At 42.2% G+C, this 11,863-nt stretch overlaps 1 protein-coding gene and 1 long non-coding RNA gene across 5 annotated transcripts in view; one reads left to right on the top strand and one right to left on the bottom strand.

Annotated features, from left to right (window-relative positions):
* The window catches only part of LOC109297141, a 2,297-nt gene extending 1,477 nt beyond the window's left edge, over positions 1 to 820 (top strand). The window contains exon 2 of the long non-coding RNA XR_002097219.1: positions 294 to 820. This is a non-coding gene — a long non-coding RNA (uncharacterized LOC109297141). The remainder of the gene's footprint in view (positions 1 to 293) is intronic.
* ANKRD17 (ankyrin repeat domain 17) overlaps positions 1 to 11,863 on the bottom strand; it is a 200,020-nt gene that overhangs the window by 46,587 nt on the left and 141,570 nt on the right. For all 4 annotated transcript variants that reach the window (XM_019516757.1, XM_019516758.1, XM_019516760.1 and 1 more), the window contains 2 exons: positions 9,410 to 9,552; positions 5,349 to 5,562 (listed from right to left, as the gene is read on the bottom strand). In XM_019516757.1, the coding sequence (XP_019372302.1) occupies positions 5,349 to 5,562; positions 9,410 to 9,552 (357 nt within the window). The remainder of the gene's footprint in view (positions 1 to 5,348; positions 5,563 to 9,409; positions 9,553 to 11,863) is intronic.

Raw genomic sequence — 11,863 nt, 5'->3', positions numbered from 1 at the left:
TATGGGGCGGGGGGCTGGGGGAGTAAAGAGGGGGTCAGGAGGGCTGGCAGGGGTCCCCCCATGGTCCCTCCCCCAGCCCCACCTTCCCCACGCAGGCTCAGAGTGGCTGCTGCTCCCTACTGCAGCCACCAGGGACTGCCTGAATCATCAAAACTCTCCAAATCTTTTCTGAAGATTCAGAGAGCTTTGAATCTATTCAGACCTTTAAATTGGTCCCCTCATTTGACTTGGATTCGGAGATTCAGCCTCCGAATCAAATCAGCACCCAAAGCTTCACACAGCCCTATCTTCAGGGATTTCTGCAGCTGAACCCAGAAGACATCCTCATGAAGTACATTGTTCCTTATACTTCTGGGTACTTTAAGATCCTCAATTATTGCTGTGTCTTGAAGATCTTCTTTGTTTTTTAGTAAACTTCCAAATGAGATCACCACTCCACCCCATCTAGTATAACTACAGAGTTTGAGTGTCGCTATTTGATTCTTTGCATTCTTCCCTTCTTGCTTCTTCTTAAAGACTGCAGCTACAATATGAGTAGTTCTTCCATGTTTTATAACTTCTTTGGCTCTTCTGTAGATCTTTTGCAGAGTGTCCAACTTCATGATGTCATTAAGAAGCAAGTTTAGCCCATGGGATGCACATCCTATTGCAGTAATATATGGATATTTATCCATTATGATCTCCCATGCTGCTTTCATGTTACTTGCATTGTCAGTCAGCAAAGCAAATACTTTACCACTCCCAGTCTTCTGTAGAACTTCACATATTTTATTACTGATATACTCTGCAGTATGTCTGTTCTCTCCTGTTTCAATGGTTCTGTAAAAAACTGGTTGAGGTGTTGTTATCACAAAGTGTATGATTCCTTCTCCCCACACATTTGCCCATCCATCTGTAAGTACTGCAAGACACAGTGCTTTGTTGATTTTTCTTTGCACAGATTGCATTACACATTCATATTCCAACTCTAAGAGAGGCTTGCTCAAAGAATGTCTGCTGGACAAACGGTATGATGGTCTTAGTAATTTAAAAGCTTCCTGCTGGTATGCATTTTCAGTCACTGACAATGGTGTCCCAGAAAAATATACTGCTCTTGCAAGAGCTTGGTCAATTTTTCCCTAAACTTTAGGTGCCATCTTGTCTACAAATTAAGCTATCAAGAGTCTTTTGTATATAGTAGGTTGCAATATTTTGTTACTTGAGGATGCTGATTGGGCAACCCTTTGTGATGCTGATGTTATAGTAGCAGCAGCAGCAGGACTTCTGGATTGAGAATGTGGAAGGAGTTACTTGCACTTTCATCATCATGACCTACCCTCCTCCTCACTTATACCCATGAAGGATTTTTTAATGTCTGCAGGACACTTCTTACATACAAGGATGTGTTTGGTCATCCTAGAAGCATTTGGAAATGCATATTTCATTTGACAATATTTGCAAATCACATTTTTTCTTAAAATAACTTGCAGTGTGGAAATGCTTCCATATGCTAGAAGCTGGTCGCACCATTTTGCTGAGGGAGAAAAAAGAAAAATGTAATTTAATGGCTAGCTTGCATATATAAACACTAAGCTACAGCATGTACAAATTTAGTAATGGATGGAGGAGAGGCCTTTTCAGAGTTAACTATGAACAGCTTCCCTGTCCTGCAGGCCCTCACCTCACTGCTAAGGTTGTGTGATTTGTCACAAAACATCAGATTAGTAGGAATTCAATTATGAATTACATAGGTTATGAAAATATACTAATGCAGCTAAAATATAGTTTAATATACTGAATTCAGAGAAATTTAAACTCTTACCTTTCAGTAAAGAAGTATACTTTTTCAGCTCCTTTGTGCTGCTTCTATACTTCTGTGGATCTCAAGGCCAGACGGCCAGGAGGCGGCAGGTTCCTCCTAACTCCAAAACCTTTAGACTTGCTCTGTCTCCTCTCCTGAGGCTTTTGAGCAAGCAGAGCAATAAACTCCTTGTTTCTAAACTCTACAGGAATGACTGGATGCTGTTGCCAGTGTCCACTCTCAGTCCTTTGAGGCCGAGTCAGGATGACAGGAGCAGATCCAAAGTCAACTATAGAGGAAGTCCACAAGCAAAGAAGGCACTGAATCCTTCTTCCTTCTCTTGTGAAAATGGCAGGGCCCCCTGGGGGCAGAAATGCATCTTGCTCTTGCATTTGAGAATTGTACTGTACTGCTTGTCCTCGGTGTACAGGAATTGTAATGATCTGATACTGTAGATAGTTTTACATAAAAGTCTTCCTATTACATAGTTATTAGAAATGATTTTTGAGGAGTAAAGGATAGTAATATATGAACACCTTGTCTTAAACATTTTATTCATCATTCTAAAAGAAAATATTTCAGAAGTTGTTTTTTTTTTAATTTTTCAAAAAAATTAATTTTTCAGAAAAAAACAAAAAAGTCCTCAGGGTGGGGGTGGGAACATTTTTTTCCAAGCCAAGGTTCTTTGGCTGAATCTGATATCTTTTATTAGACCAACTTAAATAGTTGGAAAAAATATTTTTTAAGCAAGCTTTCAGGTTTAAAAACCCTTTGTCAGGCTGAGGAAGTTTCAGCAGTTGGTGTGTGCTCTTTCTGGACGGAATGAAAAATAAAAAAGCCAGAGGCTGGGCTAGTATGCATGTAAGATAGGCAGTCAGTGAAGATGTAGACTGAAGAGTCAATGAATGAGAGACAGGCTGGGTGACAGGGAGAAGGTGGGTGGACAGTGGAAAGGTACCTGGGGAGTCAGATGTCAGGCAGGTTATAATACATCATAAATCCAATGTCTATATTTAGTCCATAATTTTTAGTATCCAGGAGGTTGATGAAGTGGAGTTTGTAGGCTCATCTCTGAGAAGTGTTTTGTACGCTTCCTTTGAGCATCAGGACTGAGAGACTGGAGAAAGAGTAGTTTTCTTGTGAGAAATGTGCCCCCACAGGTAATTGGGTATTCTTGTCTTTGATAGATTTCCAGTGTGCATTCATTCTGGTGCGCCGTTGTTGTTTGGTCTCTCCTATGTATTTTCCATCAGGGCATTTGGTGCACTGGATGAGATATATTACATTTCTGGAGGTGCAGCTGTAAGATCCGGGAATGCTGATGGCTCTGTTGTGGGGTCTAGTAATTGTGGCGGTGGTGATGTGTTGGCAGGTTTTGCATTTCTTGTCATAGCATGGTTTGGATCCACTTGGTGTGTTCTGGGCCTGAGGAAGTTTGCTTCTGGTGATAAGGCTAGCGAGGTTCGGTGCTTGTTTGAAGGCTAAGATGGGTGGCTCTGGGAAGGTCTCTTTAAGAATAGGGTCTCTTTCTTGTATGGGTTGCAACTGTTTGAGGATTTTCCGTATGGGTTCGAGGGAGGGGTGATATGTCATAACCAGTAGTGTGCGATCCATGGGGGTTTCTTCTGTACTGCAGCAATTCTTCACGCGGTATCTGGATGGCTCTTTCAAACTTACGATCTTTCTGGAGGAGCGTCCTTGTTGGGTGAAAACCTTTTTAAGATTGGTGAAGTGGCAATCCTGGGTTCTCCTAAGTGCAAATTCGGTGGTATCTGAGGGCTTGGCTGTATATCACAGCTTTTTTGGTGCGTTTAGGACAATTGCTGGTTCTGTGCATATATGTATGTTGGTCTGTGGGTTTCTTGTATAACAAGGTCTGTATTTTGCCATTATGGATGCTAATCACCGTGTCTAAAAAGGAGATGGTGGTACTGGAATATTCAAGAGATAGTCGAATGGAGGGATGGTGATTGCTGAATTTCTGATGGAACTCAATCAGAAATTGCAGGTTTTGAGTCCAAATGATGAAGATGTCATAGTTATATCTTAAGTCTTTGTCCTAGTGCTCTGCAGCATCGGAGGGACTAGAAGCTTCCTACCAACTCATTACAATATTAGGCTTTTCACACCAGTGCAATTAGTGGTTAGCAGGTAGAAAAGAGGGAATGTGCTGCTGCAGAGCTCATGTAAATAGTGTTTCCTGTTCCCATACAGAGCCCTCAGTGCAGGAACATCTGCAATGTACTCTTTTGGGAAGATGGGCACATTTGTCTTGGCTTTTTCCCCTTCAAGCCAAACAGTTGGCATAGAAGCATATTTTTTTTTAGTTTAACTCTTAATCTATAGCTTCTATTTAAGTAGTCCAGGGAACAGGGGAATCTGATCCGACTACAATCATCCAACATTCCTTGGACAACAAATTCATTTCAGGTCCAGCAGCCAAGGATGCCATGATATGTCATTTGATTTGTAGTCTAGTCAGCTTGTCAGAGAAGCATCTCCACCCCACACCACCCAGGGGATGGGTCTAATGCAAACTTAAGATCAGTGGTCTCCAACCTTTCAGAGAAGATCACCTTTGGCATTTAAAAGCAACTCAAGATCTACCATGCGCTCCCCCCAACCCAAGTCTGTAGGGAGAAAAGTGTGTGTGTGGGGGGGAGGCAGATAGAGGCAGAGGAAGAAAGAATTATTTGGGGACATGCCTCCTCAGCAGGTAAGTCCCACCCGGCCAGGGGCCCACACAACTTGCCTCTGGTCCTACCTCTGCAGTACTGTCCCTTACCGCAGGGGTCCTTAATCTAGCCCTTACCCCTTCCCTCCCCCATGGACTAACCTGCTAGACTGGGGCACACACGTGAATGCACATGGGCATTCAGGCCCCCACCCCAGCCTTGGATCAACTCCAAGAGGCTAACAGATCTACCACAAGAGGCTCCAAGATCTATTGGTGGATTGAGATCCACTGGTTGGTGACCACTGGTATAGATACATGTACATAGGGACCTCCTTCAAAAGCTAAACATTTCAAAAGGGCAACAGATGTCAAATGTAGCAAAAGCACTCTAACTTTAACACTGCTTCATGTAGTGCTCCCTTTTTGAAACAGCTCTAAATGCAAGCGTGTCTACACCCCCCAGGATTCTACCCTATTCTTTCTGGATATGCAAGTTAGGCAAGTTTTCTTATTAAAGAAAAAACCAGAAAGTCTACAGTTTGAATGATCTTAAAATGATCACATATTTATTTTTCTTACTGCTTTTAATCATCTGAAGATTAAATTAAATCCCAAAACTTAAAATCCATTACTTTTATATTGTGTATATGCCTATATCACGCATGTGTACAGGACACTGCCTTTAAAACAAACAAACAAACAAACAAAGGGTATTACTTTTCTTTTAAAAAGATCTATTAAACACACATCCTCTTCCACACTTTCAGTAGTCACATGCAAAATGTTCTGTAAGCAGGCAGTTAACACATGGAAAACAGTGGAACATAAAACACAGGACTAAGAATTTTCTAAGATAAGTTTTAGGTGCAAGACTAATCTCTGGACCCTTACCTTAGCTCTATGCTCAACATTAGCTTTTCTATCAAGCAGTAGGCTAACTACTTCAGTTCTTCCTTGGAAGCAGGCCAAAGTCAGTGCTGTGTTCCTATTGGTCTCTATCTGGGCATTAATGTCAGAGCCCATGTCCAACAACAACTTAACAGCAGCAGTGTGCCCATTCATAGCTGCCAACATCAAAGGAGAAATACCCAATTTGCTACCAGTTCTGAAAAAAAGTGAGGAAAAAACATTCACTGTGATTATCGTATATGACAAGAACATGAGAAGAGTTATGTCAAAAAGGAAAATTCCCAAAATAAAAATTATTCAAGCTTAGAAAGATTTATAAATGGAGGTTCTTCTTTAATACTAATGGTGTCGTTTATAAGAATGATTCTGACAGTTGATTTTCTTATAAGGATACCACTTTTAAAAAAAGCTAGCCATTCTGCTCAGTCCTTTAATCTGAAGGATTAAAAATCAAGAAGTTCTTTCAGCCACAAATGAAAAATGTACAGTTTAAAAAGAAACCAAATTGCAAGGGATAATTCTGAACCTACTACAGCTAACAAACAGGAAGGTCAAAATTGAAAAATGTAGCCCTACTAACCTGAAAGTTTTCTGTCTATGAAATCTCATTATTCAAGGAACTGTTAAAGTGGATTTCTGACACTGGAGACAGCATCTGACCTATCATTTATTGACAAGAAGGGGTGTGACCCACCCCCTCAGAGTCAGTCTGTTTAAAATAACCTTCACAAATATAGAATAACTGCCTTTGCAGCCAGACCAATACAAAATATGTTTCAATACTAACTCAAGAATTGGTATTACCTTAATGCTCTGCAATACCTCAGCTAACCCAAAAGCTGTAGCATGCCTCAACAAGTCACAAAAATAACCTTTGTTTTATTACCATTCTGAGAAAGAGGGGAAAAAAAAGTTATGGAAAAATGGAAACTTCTTCTAAATCTCTCATATGAAAATGGACATGCTAGGTAAGTATTAAAATATCAATTTGCATGCCCAAGAGGAATATGGTATCACAATATTAACTCTCATTGTTACTGATGTACAACTGAAATTTGCAACACATTTCTCCTGAAGTATGTGCTCAATTTGGAGAACTAAGAATGTATTGGAAGATGACCACAGGCCCCCTAGGATCACTCTCTGAATTAATTATTTCATTTGCCTAAGAGGTTTCTACCACCTGTAAAATGTCCTACACTTTGCAAGTGATTTGGCAAACAAAGGGAAAAGGGCCCAGGTCAGTCTCTGGAAAACCTTCCATGGACACTGTGAAAAAAGGTGGGGTAAGTCTCATCTTTTCTACACTGTACTGCAAGCTTGTCCAACATGGAGCCCACCAACCTGTTTTCTGTGGCCCACAGCGTTGTGATGGGAAACAAAAGTAAACAGTGTTTACTTTTGTTCCTACCCCTTGTCCCTCCTCCAGCCCTTCAGCAGCTTCCTAATGGCTGCTGAAGGACTGGGGAAGGGACAAGGTTCCCACACGCACCGTGTCAGCTTGACATTGCCGATGCGGTGTGGCTCCTCCCCTCCCCTCCCCCCTCATTTCACAGCATCTCTTCCTAGCCCCACCCCTTCCTCATTTGCATGCCGGCCCCACCCTGGGCCGGTCCCCACTGGCTGGAGCAGGTTGCGGTGCAGTGGGCAGGTGGGCACAGATGCTGGGTCGGGAGGGATGCTGCGGCTGGGCCCGTGGGAGATGCTGCTGCCGCTGCTGCTGCGGCTGTTGGGGTGGGAAGCTGGCACTGCTCCTGCCTCCCTGCATCCCCCCGCCCCTGCAGACATCGCACTGGGGGTGATGAGTTGTGGGCCCCAGGGAGGGAGGGAGCCCTGCCAGTTGGGCTCAGGCTGCCCGAGGGGAGAGGGAGCAGGGGGGGTGGCCCTGCATGTCCTGCACCCCCTGTAAGGTCTGCGCGTGTCCCCCTGGCTGCTGAGCCCAGGTGCGCAGGTGTGGGAGCATCCTTGAGGCTGCCCAGGTGTCAGGGAGGACATGGCGGGGTCAGGCGGCGCCCCTTGACCCCTGCGCCCCCAGGCCATGGCTGGACTGGACAGGCTGCACGACTGCCCGCTCCTGCCGGCCCACTGGATGATAAAAAGGTAGTGATCCGGCCTCACATTCAAAAAGGTTGGACATCCCTGCTGTACTCACTCAAAACTCTCCTTGTTCTGCCTACACTTCTGAAGCAGCCAATAAAGCAGGAAAACTGGTCTAGAGTCATTTGCTGCAAGAACAGGTCCAAAAACATAGTGCTGGACTTGCCGCACACCCTTCGCTTTACTAAAACAGGTTTAAAAAAGCCTCTCTGGAGGTTCTTGAGACCTACATCATTTAGTCAGTGGTTGTGCTGCACCTTGTGACCAAAAGAGGGAAGATGCAAACCCTGTCCCAGAGGGATCTCCTGCAACAGGTCCTTTTCTAATTCAGGGGCGTCAAACACGGCTCCACAAGCCAGGATGATCTGGTCTGCAGTCATTCAGCTCATGGATTATTGCTCTGGCCGCCCACCCCCCCAACAAGTACCAGGGCAAGTGCTGCTGCTATATAAAGTCTTATCAGCACATCTAGAACCAGGGCTCTGGCTGTGGTGGCAAAGCTTCTGCCCACAATGCACTCGCTGTTAGTACCCAGTCCCTCATTAGGGTGCCATCCACAAGAATGCCACCCACAAGAAGCCCTGCCACAACAGCCTGAGCAAGGGTGCTGGAAGCCTCAGCAGCATTGCAGGCAAAATTCCCCCCACACACCCAGCAGCCAGAGCCTTAGGTTTCCCATGAGGACAGAGCTAATCTTGCCTCCTGAGATTCCACTTAAGCAGATGTGCATGCACACACACACTGTACGACAGTCCCTGCAAAGTCCAAGTACTGGCTGCTACCACAGGAAGCCCTACCACTGTGGCAGAGTTCTGCCCATGGTGCCACTGGGGCTGCCAGCGCAAGAGTCAGAAGTGGGGTCTGTGGTACCTGAAAAGGAAATGCTACCCTCCAACTGATTTGAGTTGGAAACCTCAGCTGTATTGCATAAAGAAACTCCACAAATACACCTACTTACACAGCAGCCCATGCCTAGCTGCAGAAAAGTCAAATCTATATCTGGATGCCCTGTTGTACTCCATGAATATAAGCAGGAGTAGCAGGCATTATAGGCACTGCCTGACTGTCCGTTCATACTGCACTTGAAAAAGGCGAGCAGGGGTTACACTGAGAGCTTGGACAAAGGGCCCCTTCTCTTTAAGGCCCTCCCCTAGCAGCACAAACCCAAGTCTCTGGGGTTGGACTGAGAAGCCTTGTTTATAGTTATGGTTTCAATTTCTCCTCTGCTGCAGAGAGGTCTGAAGCTGCCATCCAGCAAATGCAGGAAGGCAAAAAAAAAAAAAAACCTAGCTGGGTCACCCATTACTTTGTTACTGAAGGGCAGGGCTGGCTCCTCCGAAACCACAAACAAACTGAAGATCTACTTTAATAATGTTTCAGTACAGGAGAGAATGACTGGCTGTCTGGAAGCCCAAAAGCTGAGACTGCAGAGTAAGGATGTAAAGAAAGAATGATTAACATGTTCAACAGAAACATTTTCAATTGTATACAACTCTCCATCTAGCATTAAAAGGTTATCCAATTTGTCTCCTTTGCTCAGTGTCAGACACTCATTTTGGAACAATGTTTGCAAACAGAAATTAGGTCTGACACTAATAAGTAACCACAATTTAGCAACATTCTGCAGAGAGAATTGCCTTTTGAATGTTCAGAGTAGCCAACAAAAACATCAATTTTCTTATGTACCATTTGATAGAACAATACAATGGGGAATAAAAATGGTATTAATGTTCTAAAGGCTGAGTCAAGCTGTTCTAACTCTAGACCTAGATAAAGACTATCACCACTGGTAAGACTCGGCATTCCTCTAAATCGTGTATCATGATTCAATGGTTTAAGAATAATGGGATTTATGTACTTCAGTCATCAAATATGATTTTTCTCTCTCTCTTTTCTTTGTAAATTTAGTAAGAACCAACCTATGAATCGGGGAAAAGGGAACTTGCCTGGAATTTATTTCTGCCCCAGCATTTAGTAGGATTTTGATTATGTTCACATAACCACCAGAAGCAGCGAGACTTAGAGGTGTGTAATCAGAAACATTCCTGTGCTCTTTATTTGCCCCTCGAGCTAGCAGCAATTCCACAACCTGCAACATCAAAAATAAGTTAAACATGAAAAGATGACTTGGGCAAGAGCCTAAATACATCAACCGATTAAAAAAAACCCAAACCCACAAAAAACAGTGCTTAAAACTAAGTAGTACAACAATCCAAAGTATTTATAAATGAAATATTTTCTTGTTTGACTAACAACAAATCTGAAAGAACAGTATGTAATGGGCATCCTACAAAAAACCCATCTCTTTGGAAGAGATTACCGCATCCCACTTCAGTTACGTACATAGGCCCAGCAAATCCAAAAGATTTGAGGGATTTTTTTCACCTGCTGATTAGTTAGATTAATAGTCAAAATGAGTATACTTTTAGGAATGGTGAAAATTAAGCATTTTCTCTCCTACTGCTCCCTGTTGGATTATAATTTAAACTGAAACAAAGGATGCTAAATATAGTCATTTTCAGTCAGGATGCTGGTGTGCAACCATATGGGTTGCTTAGCCTTCATCCTATTTATTCTAACTACTCCTTTGTACAAAACTTTCTGCAACAAATATAGAAGTGATCCCCTTGCCACTGCTATGTCCATTCTTAAAAAGTGGAAGCACACATACAAATCAGCACCGCTGTTCAGTTCCTCCAGCCAGTGAGGTGTAGGGACAATACAAACACTTTGTTTCTCACAAGTACGGTTTCCTTACTCTAAGTTTGTGAGTGGAGTGGTCAATGTCCTCCATATTCTGCAGCCAGCTAGACTTGCTTTCTACAGGGAGGTTTCCACAGCAGGCTGTACGAGAGAGTGAATTCTGTTGCAGTTCTGTGTTTTAAAAACTGAAGATATTTAAACTAAATGTAAAAATTAATAAACCAGTACTGTGCCTTCCCTTATTTGATATTAAATTAATACTTGGTGTCCTCACATTCAACATATGGACAAGGTATAGCTATGTTTTTATACTGGCTATATATAGCTGCACAGTGAAAATTGTCAGGCAGTTTTTGCTTTTTTAATATATTATCTTTTGTGGCATTTAGAGAGGGATTGAGAGATAAACTCATTGTGCTGGATCTTCTCCCATGACTGAGCTGATTGGTGCAAGAGAATTTAACCTTCTAGCAGTCAGAGTCAAACTTTTCTAGTTCTGACTCCAATTAAGATTTAAGAACAACCATAGGATGGCTCCAAGCTATGCTGTACTATCCTGTGGTTTAATGTATATTTAATGGACACTATGTTAGTAGAGGATGAACATGGCTTGGTTCCACCACCAGCTGCAGCAGAATTAAAGGAGCAAAAATTTCTCTTGCATCAGAGGACTTCCCTATTGTCCATTTGAAACCAAAACATGGCTTTTTTTTAATTACTTGAGTGGTGCCAGTTGTCTAATTTTATGTTGTTCTACTAACAAGGCAAGGGTGAGCACTGAAATAGTTAAGACCATAATAACTCATTAGTCAGTTATCAGAAAACTCATTTAAAAGAAAGTACTACTTCAACTACTACTGCCAGTCTGTATACCAAAAGAGAAAACTATACTCTTCACACTTCTAAGGTGTCCTTTGCCACTTTGAAGGATAAAGCTCAGTTTTCTGGAGCACAATTTCACAAAGTTACTGATTCTGTGGTAATGATCAAAGAATGCATGAACCCTGACAAACTGAAGTCTCTCATGAAAATAAATATTTAATTATTTACTTTATTGTTCGATCATCAATCATTTGATAGCTTTTGGAAGCGTCATGTTCTTAACTCAGGCATTGCTGTGATTAAGAATCTTTATTCTTAAATTTTAAGTTAACATTTTGCTATTATTCAGGCTAGGAAACTGTACTGCTTCCCCCCCTTCCCTTCACCTCCTCCCCTCTATCCACAGAACAGACTGATTTCTGAACCCCAGATTCTCTAAAATATTTGTTGCCAGGCTGTTATGGTAATATTTTCTTGCTCCATGCATCAACTTCAAAATAGGCAACTAGAACAATGTGGCCAAACAGGGACAAAATTGATTTTAAAGCTGTGTTGACAGAAATACAAATACATGTTTGCAATATAAATACAACGTATAAAATACAAAGCAGTTTATAGATAATGGTCTTGATAAGTATTTTGGTAAACTCCAATTGGGTTTTTTTAAAGAGCTCTTAAAGGGTTGACTTCAAGCACAGACTAGTGAAGCATAAAACCTTTTGTTATAACACCTTAATTGGTGAAGAAGAAAAACTTTCACTATCTAAGAGAATATTTTGATATTTTCAAGTCACCTTAAAAATGGAATTGGATAAAATAGAACCTTGGGGGGGGGGGGGGGGTTTTTTTTAGTTTTGACAAGTTTTTCAAAATCA

This window comes from Gavialis gangeticus, unplaced genomic scaffold (assembly GCF_001723915.1).
Source record: "Gavialis gangeticus isolate Ggan-Ray unplaced genomic scaffold, GavGan_comp1, whole genome shotgun sequence".
Taxonomy (NCBI): domain Eukaryota; kingdom Metazoa; phylum Chordata; order Crocodylia; family Gavialidae; genus Gavialis; species Gavialis gangeticus.
The sequence above is the reverse complement of the archived record's forward strand: the minus strand, read 5'-3'. Positions and strand labels throughout refer to the sequence as shown.